This window comes from Micropterus dolomieu, linkage group LG03 (assembly GCF_021292245.1).
Source record: "Micropterus dolomieu isolate WLL.071019.BEF.003 ecotype Adirondacks linkage group LG03, ASM2129224v1, whole genome shotgun sequence".
Classification (NCBI taxonomy): domain Eukaryota; kingdom Metazoa; phylum Chordata; class Actinopteri; order Centrarchiformes; family Centrarchidae; genus Micropterus; species Micropterus dolomieu.
In genome coordinates, this window is record NC_060152.1 from 4,856,989 (window position 1) to 4,873,536 (window position 16,548).

Here is a 16,548-nt window from a genome sequence, read left to right on the forward strand (position 1 = left end):
CAATATGTCTATATTGTTTTGTTCATAGTGTGTATATTAGTGTTGTCTATACTGTAGTTTGTGTCTGATTTTATTTTATTATTATTTTATTATTGTGTTATGGTATTTTTGTACAAGTAAGCACATCATGAGCAATGTACAATCCTGAGTCAAATTCCTCGTATGTGAACATATACCTGGCAATAAAGCTGATTCTGATTTATTTAATCAATTTTTCTATTAACTATTATTATTTCAATTTCTTAAGTTTCTTCCTGCTTTTATTGTGTTTCTTGTTATCTATTTTATGTGTTTTATTGTCTTGTGACAGCACTTTGTAATATGGTATTAAATATTATTATTATTATTGATGCAACCACGCAGGTTCATATCAGATAGGGGGAAAAGGTTTTTACTACATTTCCCACAAACCCACGCGCCATTTATTAACAGATTACGTCACGTGCGCTTCCAGCTTCCGGTTGAAGTGTAAATGGATACATGACACAGTTGTTTGGGAGAAAGCTATCGTTTAGGAAACCGTTAACGTCCACAGAACTACCGACGTGATTTTAACATCGTAACGGCTGACAGTCCCGTGTAGAGACGGCCGCGATGGAGGCGGTCCCCCGGATGCCGATGATCTGGCTGGATCTGAAGGAGGCTGGGGAGTTCCAGTTTAGCCCGTCCGTCAGGCAGGTGAGCTGGGTGTGGAATAGAGCAACAGGGCTGAGGTCGAAAGTCAACCAAACAAAGATTATGGACGACTGCATAACCCAACCAAGACGCTAACGTTAGCCAAAGTTCAAACTAACAGTTAGCTGTCGGTGGGGATTGGAGAATTTTCCAGAACGAGGGTGCTGGCCAGCTAGCTAAGGTCTGATCCTGGCAAGTCCCCCTGACCACCGCCTTTTGTTTGCTAACGTTAGCCCCATGTTAGCTAATAATAAGCTAGCAGCTCAAGTCGAAGTTCATAATTAGCCCTCAGGTAAATGGCTAATTTCCAAAAAGCAAACAATTTGACGAGGTAACGGCAGAGGGAAACCCTTTGCTAAAACAACGAGGCTGGCTCCTCACGGCCCAGTCAGACTTCCTACGTGAAAATAATAAACACTGATCTCATTGTCACATGTACCTGACTTTGCCAGAGAGCGGAAGACCTAACGCACAAACAGCCCGTCTAGTCATTAAGAATGTGTAGTTACTATGTATTTTAACTGCATATCACTGTGGAGTTGCATCCACAAGAAAAAGCAGAAGCACTCACTAAGTGACACCTGTTAAATACCTTTCTGACCCAAAACAGTAAAAGCTGGTATGGTAAGTTTCCTGTTTTGCAGTACAACCATATAAAATGCCAGATAGGAATATCAGAAATAAACAGTAAATACAAGGAACATAATAAAGTTACAAGAGAAGATGTGGATGTTTTAGATGTTACAAATTTTGTCATAGTGTAAAAGCTTTGTTTTCATATTATAATGACATAACAACCTGATGCATGGTCAGGTCAGATAAAGTGTAATATCAAAAAGAGGCTTCACAGTTGGACTGCCTAATTTCACAACTTTCCAACACAGCTATGCATAATGCACATTTAGAGGCCCACTGATTTCTGTTGTAATTTAGGTTACAAAACTTTAAATCACTTCTTACTTCCAAGCTCACACATTGCACATTGCCTTTTCTCCCTTTTGATGTTTACAAGAGAGAAATTGGCAATCATTGAAATGCTTTTTTACTTGCTCTTTATCTGGTGACCCATTTTCCCACACCTTCCTTATGCAGATAATAAAGTAACAGACCTTTACCCCTTGTGGGTTACTGTAATTCCTCTCTGTGATACTCCTGTGAGATATTTTGCAATAGACTTCCCACATCAAGACCTTTATTCAGAAAGCTGTGTGAAAAATTTCCAGAGCAGTACTTAAAATAAATATATAAAAAATGCAAATGTCTTTAAGTGACTCCTAACCTCAATATTATGCTTAACCTTTAATACCACAGTTAGTATTGGATGGTGGTAGTATGTTTTTCATTTTAAATGCTGGATGAAGTCAAGCTATAATATGAGAGGGTAATGTTGTGTCACTTATTGGCAAACTAGTATGGCTCAGAGTATCATTTAAGACTTTATCTAAATTAGCTACAATTACATTTGTTTATCATGGACAATAGGCAGAATACCACATATTTGGTTTGTGGAAATCAGGAGAATGCCTGCCTGTCTGGCTGCTGTGTCATTGTGCATCTTTCCAGAAGCCCTGCGGATTTCCTGCTTCCATGATTATATTACAGAAACATCGGTAAAAGAATGAGTATGTGTAGTTTACCTTTTGACCTGACATTAAGTAGCTTGCTGCTTATTACAGTGGCTCATAGGGCTGGGGGAAGTCTTGGCAAAGCATGATGGTAGAGTTCCAGAGCTTACACGAGAGTTTAAACTCTTGGCTCTTGCTCATAGCCAAATACTAGCCTATTCGTTAATTAGGCTACAAACAACAGCTTAAAGACACTTGAAGTGAAAACTTGTCAATTAATGTTAACTGTGATTCTGCTGTTAAAGCCGAAGCCCTAGAAGACATATATTTCTAGTCTGTTTTTTAAACCTTACGAGCCCTTTTTACATGATAATTAAGCACAGAAGTAGCCTGCTTTTTTAAATGTGCCACGCTTACCGAGTTGTTCTTACTGTCTCTTCTCGTCTAGTTCATTTTGAAGAATTATGGAGAGAATCCAGACAACTACAATGAACAGCTGAAGAAACTGGAGACACTGCGGCAGGTACTCTGTGAAACATCTCCAGGCACAGCAGTATTATTTTTTTTCAGATCTGTGTTGCTCAGACCTGTCTGTCATTACATTGGTTCCCTTTAAAGCTGTTGCTGTGCAACTTAATCCACTGTATACCATCAGCTCCTGTTTAATTAGATGTACAACTTTAATACACAGGACAAGTAAAAAATAAAAAAAGGTCCCTGGTTCCAGATTCCGTTAATTCCCATGTATAGCCACCCAAAGTAAAAAAATACAATAGGAAATATATCATAATTATTAAAATGCTTTTTATTTTACAGTCAGAAGTTAATTTAGCTATGTTGAGGCAAAGTCAGAATGAGGGCAGTGGTGACAACTTTGAAACTCAGGATACAAGGATCTCAATTTCTGTGGTGGGCAGTGGTTTATCCTGAAAAGTTCTGTGTCAACCCACAAACAAAGTGTTTTAATGTTTATAAAACGCAGCAGGTGCCGGTTGCCCATAAGTGGCTGGTGTTGCAAAAATAACAACCCAAATACTGTATAAGAAGGTTGTCTCAACAAGGTGAAAAACGATTTTTTTTTGTCCACCAGCCAATGGCCAGTGAATGTTTTAATACATAAAACCGTCTTAAGAGTAAGATGTATCAAACGTACCATAATTATGAGCTTTGTAATGTTAGGCATTGATGGTCTCAGAGATAAATGTCAAAAGGACAAAAACATTATGAGAACTTCTCTCCAGTACTTGATATTTAGAGAAATTGGTAGGTGAGACGATGCAGAAGCCTAAATATACTGTTTAGAGCCTTCTGGAGGATTTGGTTGGGTCGTTGGATTCACACCGAGCTATTCGTCCTTTGTGGGGCAAAATACATCTATCTCTCTGTCATACCTGCAAATTATTAACTTCAGCGCCACACCTCCTGCCCCATCCACTGAAGGTGAAGGAAAAGGTGCATTCAGTATTTTACAACCACAGTCCCCACCCTGAAGTAAGATGGCGTTGAGCTCATCAGTGATGACAATGTAATTGTGTGTGCGGGTTTTTTTCTCCACTCTTTATATCCTGAGGGAAATTCTAATGGCAGATGAGTTGAGTGAAACGCTCAATCTAACCACTGAGTAAGTTTTCAACTCAATACTGGTGTTTGTGGGTCAGGTTGCACAGCCATCCCTGATCTGATCCCAAGTCAGGATTCAAGTCCAAATGACACCTAAAATGAGCTTTTGATGAAATGTCATCAAGTTGTTGTTAAAACAGTAAAAGCTGTCACTTTAAAGCAGGGATTATATGATGTACAGCTGAGTTAGGTCACTGTGTTTACAGAAGTAGTGATTCTGTAGCTGCAGTGAAGAACAGCTTATCAAACAGAAAAGCAACACAGTACGTGTGTCTGTTTCACAGAGTGCAGTAAATGTGACGAGAGACTTCGAGGGATGCAGCACTCTGAGGAAGTACTTTGGCCAGCTGCATTACGTCCAGAGCAGGGTACCCATGGGAACAGGCCAGGAGGCTGCCGTACCCATCTCATGGTAGTAACACACACACACACACACACACACACACACACACACACACACACACACACACACACACACACACAAATGAATGGCAGCAGTATTGAGTATTCACGCATACCAGCACCAACAGCAGTGGTCTGAAGGTCTTGATTTAGTGTCACTTGCTGCAGTTGCTCTGGATAAAATGTCAACTCACTGCCTTGATCTTCATGTACAGGAGTGGACAAAATAACAGGAACATTTACTCCAGGGAAATATCTAATGGTCGCTCTTTGTTAAAACTGTGTCAGAGTAGTTTTTAATTTGTGGTTTTGTTTTAGAAGATTGGATTATGTGATGAGGTCTTCCGCCTCGTTTCCCAAATCCTTGTACAGAATGAGGTTAGACTGATACTGTATGTTTTTTTGCTGATAGTAACCTTCTAGTCATATTGTTCTGCTGTAATGTGAATTAACTTCCTGCTTTACTGCAGCAGCATGATGTTTAATGAAGTTCACATTTGTTTCACTTTAAACATTAAATTTATGTGATTTTGTATTTTGAGGACATGATTTGTAAGAACGCTTGTAACATTGTCTCATTTTGTAGCTGCACAATTATTTAAAATGGATCTCTCATTATAAATGATACTTTTTTACAAAATCATGAACAATATACGTCTTTATACAAACTTAACTGTTAATTGTTTACCCCTTTTCAAATTTGTTTGTGTGCAGGACTGAGATCTTCTCTGGAAAAACAGTCACTCATGATGACATCAGCTATGAGCAAGCCTGCATTCTCTACAATCTTGGTGAGTTGAGTCATGTAGAGCAATGTATAGTCTTACTTTAAAAAACAAAACAAAAAGTGGCTAAACCTGCTGAGTTGACTTTGCAGAATACTTTCTTTCTATATATCTTATTATATTTTTTGAGACATAGGTTTCACATTTATTGTGGCAACCCAACACAGCTAAATCCCAACTTTTATATTAACAGTCCCTAATTAGACACTGATTAGACATTAACACTGAGATTATATTTGAGGTAAACTGACAATAAAGGCTTTCTTTATATGATAAGTGTTGCTGGAGGTTTGGCCTCTTATGAATGCGTCTGGATTTTCTGTAGGGGCCTTGCACTCTATGTTGGGAGCCATGGATAACAGGGTATCCGAGGAGGTAAGACACAAGGACACACAAACCAAACATGCAAAAAACATTTATGCACACACAGTCCCACTAACTCTCTGCTCTCTGCCCAGGGGATGAAGGTGTCGTGTACGCACTTCCAGTGCTCGGCGGGTGCTTTCTCCTACCTGAGAGACCATTTCAGCCACAACTTCAGCGTGGATATGAGTCACCAGATCCTTAATCTCAACATCAACCTTATGCTGGTAGGTTAAGGCTCGTGCAGACTACACGACTTTCAGTGTCGGCAGATCACCGTGCTGTTCAGACTACACAACTTACTTATCTTGTGACGGGAGTCTTGAAGTCGTTCACACTACGTGACTGATCAGTGACAGGGGGTCACACACTATGTGAGATGACAGCGGCTGTGTCACCTGACGCTGGTCTCCAAACCACGTTTTGTTTAGAAAACACGTGAAATGGGAAGCGGGAAATGATGCAAACCTGCACACGAAACAGCTGTTGTTTGTTTGTTATTATAAAGACAAAGAATATGGGTAAAAGAATGGATTAGCACACGCAGTAGCAGGGATTGTCTGAGCTGCAAAGAGAGCTGGAGGGGAGTAAAAAGGGTTTTGCGGTGGAAAAAGTAGCTGCCTGTTCCACCAACTGCCTGCTCTCATTGGCTGGATGTGGATGTCGAGTCTGCCGACTCCAGATATTTGGCATGCTAGATATCTGGCTGGTGTTGGCGATGTGTCAGCGATGCGTCGTTGAGTAGTTCACACATAATCGCTGGTTTACCCCGACCGGCAAATCGGGCTTAAAATCGTGTAGTATGAACTAGGCTTTACACACACACAAACACACACACCTATAAAAAATGCCTCATCAATCTGTGTTTGCCTCCCAGGGCCAGGCTCAGGAGTGTCTTCTGGAGAAGTCCATGTTGGACAACAGGAAGAGTTTTCTGGTTGCTCGCATCAGCGCTCAGGTTGATATTTTTTTTTACCATTAAATATTAATTCAGTTTAATTTTATATCAATTAATAATTAAAATTTTAGAGATAAATAACTGTGGCTGTGGTGCTGCAGGTGGTGGATTACTATAAAGAGGCTTGCAGGGCTCTGGAGAACTCAGAGACGGCGTCTATGCTGGGAAAGATTCAGAAAGACTGGAAGAAACTGGTTCAGATGAAGATCTACTACTTTGCTGCTATCGCACATGTGAGTCAAATGGGAGAGCATGAGAGTGTTTTTGTATGTAGCAATCAGTGCGTGTATGAACATGTCTGTGTGTTTTGGCATGTGATTAGATGCACACACACATACACTCCCATTTGTGAGATTTTTTTCTCTCTTAACAGCTTCATATGGGAAAACAGGCCGAGGAGCAGCAGAAGTATGGAGAGCGGGTAGGAACACATTTCACACATACGTTTTTTTTCTTGATCAAATGTCAGGGTGCTGTGGATTTGATCTGTTTTTTTATTTTTTACTGTTTGTCACTGTATGGTTCCAGACAGAAATGTCTCTGGGAATTTTGAAGGATTATTGCTTATTCAACCTTTCCTTGCAATATGTAAAAAATCTAATTCTCACAATTTCTCAAAAAAGTGAAAGAAAGCTTGCCCATTTAAAATCTGGTTTATCCAACCATTTGTTTATGCTGCTTGTTGGCAGAATTACCTTGCTGCTACTAAAAGAAATGCCATGAATAGGGCTTTCCTAAAATCCATCGAGATTAAACACTTATTTACTCTGCCTGTAAATCAATATTATGATCATCAGTAAAACATGTTGCTGCACTAACCAAAAAACAAAACTAAGGAGTCTACAGCCATGCATGCACTTAGTTCTTTGAGCTAAATGCTAACATCAGCATGCTAACATGCTTACAATGACAACATGCTGATGTTTAACAGGTGTAATGTTTATTATGTATGTAGCAGAAGGGAGTAACAAAGCTCAATTTCATTATATAACCTACCTACTTATTATGTTTACCATATTAATTAAGCTTGCTGACATTGGCATTAAAAACAAAGTACAGCTGAGGCTGATGGGAATGTCAGTACTTTTAAGTATTCAGGTCTTTTCAGGTCAACATTTATGGGGATCATCAACCTTTTGTGTGCTCAACTTGCGAACAGCATATGCTAGTGGTTACTGACAAATATTTATTCCAAGATTTTAAAGAGGTCATATTATGCTTTTTGGCTTTTTCCCTCTCCTTTATTAAGTTATCCACCTTTTTTGAAAAAGCCCAAAGTCCAGCCCAAAGGGAGTTCCCATCTCCCACAGAAAGCTCTGCTCTGAACTGCCTGAAAACAGCTCGTTTGTAGTCCAGCTTTTTTCCCTTTGATCCCTGTGACGTCGCATCAAAATGCGCATCATAATGCTCACCCAACAGCTAGTCCGGCACGCCCTCAAAAAAAAACGGTGGAAAAACACTGAGCTGCAGCACACCTCTCCTCTCCCTTCCAAATACTAGCTACCCTCCAGGCAGTCAGTGGACATAAAGTTGTTACTGTGATGTAGAGACAGAGCTCAATTAAAACTTTATGGATTAAAGAGACATTTGTTACAAATGTATAACTCACCACTCTGAAACGTTTTCTCCAGTTCATATTGCTAAGCTGGTAAGGGGATGTACAGCTGAAACGAAGCCATGTTGACAGGTGTCGGTCCGAAAAGTGATCGTCCACCGAAAAGTGATTGCCGTCCGTGGGAGCACGCACAGCATGTTAAAGCTGTATCGCCCCGTCTCTTTACGATTACAGCTGCTTTTAACAGGATCAAACAGACATAACGTGCAAATAAACATCACTTTATGTCTGCCAATGGATTATGTGTTTGGTAGGCCTATGTTTAATATCCTCTGCATTATTGTACTTGCTGTGTACCAACCAATCCAGTCCTGTTAAAATACCTTTAAATGGCCAATACAGCTCATAAAATGCAGTATTTCACTTGCCATAAAGTGATTGAGGCCTCTTCTTAATGACTGAAAGGTTATTTCTACCCTGCAATTAGTTGATTTCATTCAGAAGAGTTATAGTTGACAGATCATAACTCACCTAGTACTTTTGACCTCTTATAATACCTTTAAATGGCCAATACAACTCATAAAATGCTTTATTTCACTTGCCAGAAAGTGATTGAAGAGACTGGGCGATACAGCTTTAATATAGTGAGCGCGCTCCAATGGATGGCAATCAGTTTTTGTCGGACGATCACTTTTCAGCACAACACTGGACCCGCCCTATTCTGCTTCTGATTGGCTAGTAGTCCTTACCTAGGAACTGCGCATGTGCAACTCCCAACAAAGATCTTGTAGAGGCAAGATGCATTACTCTATAGTTAAAAGGACAAAGTTCAACACAAAGGGTGAAAAGAGGAGCTGCGGCAATATGTATGACAAAATATATGGTGTTTTTTTGTAAAATGAAACCATGTAAACCTATACTGGTACAAACCCTAAATAAGATTTTGAACCTGAAAATGAGCATAATACCACCTCTTTAAGTGACTAACTCTGTTTCACAATTATTGAAAGTTACTGCATATAATGATTAACAGTCAGTCAGATTTTTCTTATAGCTGACTTATATACATTACACTTCACTTTTCCTTTTCTATCTTAGTCCAGATTTCCACTCCCTAGCATTTGTTCTGTTGCTTACTTAAATTTTCTGATTCCAACAGTTGGCGTACCTGCAGAGCTCCTTGGATAAACTCAGTGAAGCCATCAAGCTGGCCAAGGTAGGATCGCACATACTTCCCAGCAGCAAATAATAAGAAACTGTCTGGGTGTGTGTTCCAATTGTTTTTACAAAACTAAACTCTTGTCTTGTCTTGGTACAACCAGGGTCAACCTGACAGTGTGCAAGAGGCCTTGAGATTCACCATGGATGTTATCGGGGGAAAGTGAGCAATAAGTCTTTTCTCACAATTTTGATATTCTCGTGTAGTTTCAGTGGTATCTTACTTTTCTTTGAACTTTCATCCACAGATTTAATTCAGCTAAAAAGGACAACGACTTCATCTACCACGAGACGGTTCCTTCTCTGGAAACTCTGGCCTCAGTCAAAGGTAACAGGAAGAATCTTTAGTATGCTTGGTATCCTGCATTCTCTTCAAAATGAGGTGGAACCGGTACCACCTTGATTACGTGCACACATGTGCATGTGTACTGTGCCTTCCACTGGCTCAAGCAAACACTTTTTACAAATAATGATCTAATGAGTTCTAATAATTATATTATTGAAGAAAATGACAAAATAAAGGGGTCCTGTTCAACATTAAATCAAGTACAACATAAACAGTGTGTTAATTTACACAGTGAATAAGCAAGTTGTTTAAAATCCAATATAAGATCAGCTTTTGTTTTCATTTATAGTTCACTTGGTTCCTCCTTGTAGTTGATGTGAATTCCTGGATTTTAAATGTTTATCTGCAATTCTCCCAGTAATGGTCCCTGTAAAATTTGTTGTTACTTGAAGCATGTCACATGACATGGTTATGCCATGTTAGAAACTGAGAACATGACCAAAAATTCTGCTAGAAGATAGTATTTACACAAATTTAGATCTCCTCCTGTTTTGAAGCATTTAAAAATGAATGTAAGAAATAATTGTGTTTGTATTTGATAAAGTGGGTTTAAATATTTTTAACTACTTAATTTCCTTACATTTTTAACAGTGGAAACCAAAACACACTGGCTTTAAAGTCGCTGTTCAGTCACACATGCAGATAGATGGTCATAGAGTCAGTGAGAGCTGGAGGTGGGATGTCTTGTAGTTCTCGTATAAGAAATACCCTGAATGTAGATGTATTTTGTAGAATGTGTATATATAGGCAGAGTGATTTATGAGTTGTGTATTTTTCACTGTGTGAGAAAAAAATAGTTGTGCCAGAGTTTATAATGACAGCAGGTTCATCTGCTTCATCGAATTGCAGCCACATTCATGTATATATTTAAAACTGCCAGCTCAAATTGTTGAGTTTATCACTTTAGTTTTAAAATGTGGTTGTATTTAATTCTGGATTTGGTCCTTTTTGAGAGTGTGTGTGCCATCATATTAGTTAAAATAATTGATTTTTAAATAATTAGATGTTTTTAAATATCTGGTTAGAATTTGATTATCTATCTTAGAAGAAGTGCTGCCTGCAACTTATAATTATTTTCATCATTGATTTCTGATAATAGTGACAAATGCTGACAAAGTCGGCATTATCAAATTACTTGTTTTGCTAATAGCCAAAATCCGCCCAAAACTCAGCATAATATAACAGATGACTAAGAAGCGAGCAAATATTCACATTTGACAACCTGGAACCAATGAATCCTTGGCTTGTGCTATTGATTTTGAACTCCTGAGCTTATGTGTTATTGTGGCAGTAAAAACAGCTGCTTTGTGCCCTTCTAGGTGCTCCACTGGTGAAAGCTCTACCAGTCAACCCCACAGACCCCAGTGTTACTGGACCAGACCTGTTTGCCAAGTTGGTGCCAATGGCTGCCCATGAAGCCTCTTCGCTATACAGGTAGGCACCTTCAGTGGAGGCTAAGTTCATGTTAAAGCATGTTTAGTCAGCCTCTCATCAACATTATGCGGTTAAATTTTTCTTTTTTCAGTGAGGAGAAGGCCAAGCTGCTGAGGGACGTCATGTTCAAGATTGAGAGCAAGAATGAAACACTAGAGTGAGTAATACATGAGCGTGTGTGAGTCCATAATATATAAATGTCATAAAAATATATTTTCAACACACTCAACTTAATATTGATGCTGAAAAGTAATAGTAATGTACTGAAAGAAAAACATTTATTGTATATTTTGTATTATTTTACCCGACCCTGTGCTGGTATGAGCTTCTTGTCTCTTCCTGCAGGCAGTTCATGGACTCGCTGGGCTTGGAGCCGGAGTCGGTGGACAACCTGGACATGTACAGCCACATCCCTCCAGTCCTGATGGAGAAGTGTGCTGCTCTCAGTGTCCGACCTGACACCGTCAAGAGCCTCATCCAGTCCATGCAGGGTGAGTGACAACAGTAACACACACACACACACACACAGACACACACACACACACACACACGGTGACTGTGTTTTGTTTATCATTGTTTTGTTGCTCTGACTTGTAATGCTTAGCAGTGTCCATAAACTAACATTTTGACTTAACAAAAAATTGGGATTCAAGAATATAATTGTCCCTAATTAACTACAACAAATTAATAAACAGGCCATCTAAGAAAAACATGGACAGTATAGAGAATTATTTAATGTTATATTTGTTATTCCATTAATGTTTTAAAATTGTAATATGCCAACATGTCTATGAATTTGTAAAAATTTTTAGGATAAAATTCACAGAATATATGATGGAATAGGCCCTATGATGTTCACAACCCTAAAACCAATTTTCAGTATAGTTCCTAACTTCTCCTGCAGCCTTTTAACTATTTAACAGATATGATTTCTTGCACAAACTGTGGTTGAACTTATTCTTACTTTTTGAACTAAGTCTTGCTTTTTGACATACTGATTGTTTGTGTATTCTATATGGCATCCTACTGTGTGTAAATAACTCTGTCATAATCCTTGCTTTTTCAGGGCTCTCAGGTGTCTTCACTGACGTGGAGTCTTCACTAAAGGAGATTAGAGATGTGCTAGAGGCAGACGAGGCTGGAGCACGAGCCCTCCAGGAGGCCGGCGGCCCCGCTGCTGGCGAGGTGCACTCAGCAGCGCAGGCCCAGACTCTGGCTGAGATCCGCAGGGACCTGGAGAAGTACATGGAAGCCCATGAGAAAGCCAGTTTTACCAACACTGAGCTCCACCGGGCCATGAACCTGCACATCAGTAACCTGCGTCTGCTGGGGGGGCCACTGGAAAGTCTGAAAGAAGCCCTGCCTCGGCCCCAGCTCAGCGAAGGTGAGTGTGTGTTTAAGGGTGAGGGTTTGTGTACATTATAAGGGTTTAGCACAACGTGACCTAAATAAGTTGAGTGAAGGTTTGATGAATGTGTGCTATATGAAAGTCTGACAGTTTGACAGGTTTTGATATGTTTCCTTGACCTGAAGTACAATGATCTCTCATCATTTATTATAGGGCTCCTGCAACAATTACGGGGCTAACGATTAATTTCATTATCGATTTGTTGACATAGTTTCCAATTAAAAGGAAGGCAAAGAAGCATCAATGAAATAATAAATAAGGTTTTCAGATGAGGAATAGATGTGTTAGATGTATCAGTCATGGTGAATATTATCTTCTAATGTTATGAAGTGTGTGTGTGTGTGTGTGTGCAGAGGAAGTAGCAGGGCTTCAGTGTATGAAGCGGATCTTAGGGAAGGTGCAGGAAATGAGGGAACAGAGAGGCTCGCTGGAAAAACAGCTCCGTGACCTAATCCAGCAGGACGACATCACCTCCACCCTCGTCACCACGGACAGGGCAGACATGAAGGTATGTGGCTGCCCATTGTACACTTGTGGCTGAAGTATAGGACAGAATATCTTTAAAAAACTCCGGTTTGTGTAAGCATGAGCCACATCATTGTCAGTAGTGAGTTTTTTAAAGTGTTATATGCGAGACCTCTAACTAACCCGTGTCCTTCCAGCGTATATTTGAGGAGCAGCTGAAGAAGTACGAGCAGGTGAAGGTGTACATTGACCAAAACCTAGCAGCCCAGGAGAACATCCTGAAGGCCCTGACTGAGGCCAACGTGCAGTACGCCTCAGTTCGAAAGGGCCTGAGTCTGACTGAGCAGCAGTGGAACACCACCGTTCAGGGACTTGTGGGCTCGTATGAAGCCTATGAGGACCTGATGAAGAAGTCACAGGAGGGGAAGGAGTTCTACGAAGACCTAGAGGCCAAAGCATCACGTCTGCTGGAGAAGGCGAAGATCGTATGTCAGACTAGAGCAGAGGAGAGGAAGCCCCTCTTGGAAAAGTAAGACAATGAAACAATAAAACTTTAATAACAGGAGTGATACGTTTGAAGTGGTTGAAATCTGCAATACAAAAAACCCTGTATTTTGAGTTACAAGGGATAACAATGAGGCTGATGAGCTGTGGCTTTGGTTAGACCCTTCATGTTTTTTCAGCCTGTTGCTGTCCTCCACTTTGTGTGACAGCTTGCTGGCATCGTGGTGTCTTTATAAATTGTTGCTCCGATATTGACTTTGTCACAAAGTCAAAGAACATGGAGGCAGCATTTTTCCATTTGACAACTTTGACCTCCAGATAGACCAAGCAATTTAATGAAATATGTGGCCTCGTAACAAAAGAGACTTTTTTTTCTCTTGACTTCCCTCTGCTAATGGTGAAAACTTTTATTTGAATCCCTGATTTTCATGTTGTACTCCTACTCTCATTTGTTTATCTCCTCCTCAGAGAGACCCAGAAGAAGCCCCCAGCACGGCCTACAGCAGCTAAACCCTCCTTGAAGCCAAAGGCTTCGGATGTCGACTCTGCCTGCTCCAGCCTGGAGGACCCAGAGTTGGCACAGCTTAGTGCAGCCATCTTGGCCTTAGGGGGTGACCTACCTGAGGAGCTCCGCAGCCTCCCCCCTGACATTCCTTCCTTCCCCAACACTGCAGCTCGTCTGCCCGGCCATGAAGCCTTCGTCCCCCCTAGTGTTAACCTGGGTGGCAGCAGCTCTCTGCCTTGGCCTGCTGCTCCAGCTGCTGGTATTCCTCGCTTCCCTGCTAACCTGCCTCCTCCAGAACTCCTGGCACGGATAGCTCAGTTTCCTACTTCTGGGGCTCTAGCAGCACAGGGACCTCTGCCACGCGGACCCCATCCTCAGATGACTCCACAGATGCCTGCACAATTGCCAACCCAGGCAGCTGTGTCAGGTTATCGGCCACCCCATCCTCAAGCCCCTCAGCCAGGTGCTGTAGCCCCCGCCGCAGTCCGGCCCTCCACCACCACAGTGGATAGCATCCAGGCTCCTATCCCCAGCTACGCCCAAACACCACACCAGCCTGTCCCACCTGCAGCCTCAACTGGCTACGCTGTACCACCGCAGATGGGTGCTTACCCCCAGTTTATGCCCCCACCAGGAATGCCCATTCATGGCCCAACCCAACCACAACAGCAGAAGCAGCAGCCGCAGCAGTACCCTCAGCCCATTGGGCAACCACTGCCTCAGGGGTACCAACCTGGACCAAGAGCTATTCCGAGCCCTTACCCTTCTCTCCAGGCCCAGCAAGCCTACCCGCATGGATATATGCCCCCTCATTCTGGTGTTCCTCCCCAGTACCAGCAGGCTTTCCCAGGTCAGCTACAGCCACATCCACAAAATGGCTATCAACCACAGCTTCAGATACCCCAAGGCTATCAGACTCCACAGGGCTATGTACCCCAGCAGCACCCTCAGATGATGCCAGGCTCCATGCCAAGACCACCTCAGGGCCAGATGCCACCTCAATCTGTACATCCTCAAATACCCCCGTCTTCTCAGCCAGCACCTCCTGCATCTCATCCCTATCTGCCCCATCCCAACCAACAGATGCCCCCTGGACTCCCTCACCAACACATGTTGCCACAACAGCAACAAATCTCAATGCCCCCCAGTGTCCAGCAGATTCCACCCCACCCCCAGATGCAGATTCCAGGTGGTCCCAGAGCACAAATGCCCCCCTCAAGTCAGCCAATGACTCCTGTTTCACAGAACTACATGCCCCCCACTAGCCAGCCCATTCACCAAAATCTGCGGCCACAGATGCCTCCTGCCTCTCAACCTCATATGGTACCTGGTCCTCAGGTCCATTTGTCAAGGGGCCCTATGCCACAGATGCCCCCCAGTGCACTACCCCAACAACATCACCCCCACCCTGGACAGCCTCCCATACCAAACATGCCCCAGCAGCCCATGCGGATGCCGAGTCAACCCCAGGCTCCCTCCCCTCATTCTGGGGGAGTGTGCTACCCTGGAGGAGCTCCAATGATGCCTCAGCAGCCCCTGGCACCTCAGCCTGCTGCTTCCCAACAACCTCAGGCTCCTCTTCCCATGACCCATCCACAGCCCTCTACTATGTACCCTTCAGCTCCAGGAGCTAATGTACCTCCAAGTGCCCCACAGCAACCCACTGCCATGGGCCCACATGGTCCCCCTCCTCAGCACATGATCCAACCCTCTCCTGGAGGTCCTTCAATGGCTCAGCCACCCAACACAGTCCCTCCTTCGCCTTCGCCTTCCCCCTCCCCATCTCCCTCTCCAGGTCCTACCTCTCTGGGTCTGAACACCCAGCAGAGACCCACACCAGCCCCCGCCCCTGGAGGAACAGCTCCATCCACTCTTCCCTCTCCCTCTGCTGTCTCTCCCTCCACATCACTGTTTCAGCGGCAGAACTCAAGCACAGATGACCTCCTCTCTTCGAGCCCTGAGAGCCAACCTGGAGGCACCAAGGCCCCCCCCAATGTGCTCCAACCCACCAAAGCAGACCCGCAGGATGGGGAGCGTCGAAAGAAGAGTTCACAGGGAGTTCTCCTGATCCAGGGCGACCCGTATCAAGCTCCAGAGCGTGTTGCCCGTCTTCACGGTGAACTGGAACGTTATAGAGGCCAGGTAGACTCCCTAGAGCACCCCTCAGAGAATGAGGGTGGCCTTTCTGTGCTGGATGCCCGCTGGAAAGAACTACAAGATCAGCAGGAGAAGGACGCCCGCCAACTCTCTATCGCTATCGCCCGCTGCTACACTATGAAGAACCGCCACCAGGATGTCATGCCCTATGACCTCAACCGTGTGGTACTGCAATCAGGCAAAGATGACTACATCAACGCCAGCTACGTGGAAGACTTGTCACCATACTGCCCACGCCTTATTGCCACACAGGCTCCGCTTACTGGCACAGCGGCAGACTTCTGGCTGATGGTGTATGAGCAGAAGGTTTCACTGGTGGTCATGCTGGTTTCAGAGCAGGAGCTGGAAAAGGTACTGAGTTTAGTTTAGGGATGCATATACTTTCTGTGAATATAATCCATTTAATCTTATTTCCATCCTGTACAGACACCTTATTTTGAAAACCTGACGGTGTCACATGTGTATCCTTGCGTTAAATTCATCAAGTCCTACCCAGTTTGATTAATAATGTTGGATGTGGTTCTCGTATGGCGTAACATGAAGACTCGATAGCCTCTCTTCAGGTAGGACTCTCCTACTGCAACACTT

General features: G+C 42.8%; 1 protein-coding gene across 1 annotated transcript in view; it reads left to right on the forward strand.

Moving 5' to 3' along the window:
* Window positions 1–460: 460 nt before the first annotated feature.
* ptpn23a (protein tyrosine phosphatase, non-receptor type 23, a) overlaps window positions 461–16,548 on the forward strand; it is a 22,382-nt gene continuing 6,294 nt past the window's right edge. Inside the window, exons 1-19 of the mRNA XM_046045700.1 lie at window positions 461–678; window positions 2,689–2,763; window positions 4,145–4,272; window positions 4,977–5,053; window positions 5,373–5,422; window positions 5,506–5,637; window positions 6,288–6,368; window positions 6,470–6,601; window positions 6,742–6,789; window positions 9,083–9,139; window positions 9,246–9,304; window positions 9,390–9,469; window positions 10,807–10,921; window positions 11,013–11,078; window positions 11,267–11,412; window positions 11,988–12,305; window positions 12,683–12,837; window positions 12,992–13,323; window positions 13,767–14,886. Coding sequence (XP_045901656.1) covers window positions 595–678; window positions 2,689–2,763; window positions 4,145–4,272; window positions 4,977–5,053; window positions 5,373–5,422; window positions 5,506–5,637; window positions 6,288–6,368; window positions 6,470–6,601; window positions 6,742–6,789; window positions 9,083–9,139; window positions 9,246–9,304; window positions 9,390–9,469; window positions 10,807–10,921; window positions 11,013–11,078; window positions 11,267–11,412; window positions 11,988–12,305; window positions 12,683–12,837; window positions 12,992–13,323; window positions 13,767–14,886 — 3,255 coding nt within the window. The 5' untranslated portion in view covers window positions 461–594. The remainder of the gene's footprint in view (window positions 679–2,688; window positions 2,764–4,144; window positions 4,273–4,976; window positions 5,054–5,372; window positions 5,423–5,505; window positions 5,638–6,287; window positions 6,369–6,469; window positions 6,602–6,741; window positions 6,790–9,082; window positions 9,140–9,245; window positions 9,305–9,389; window positions 9,470–10,806; window positions 10,922–11,012; window positions 11,079–11,266; window positions 11,413–11,987; window positions 12,306–12,682; window positions 12,838–12,991; window positions 13,324–13,766; window positions 14,887–16,548) is intronic.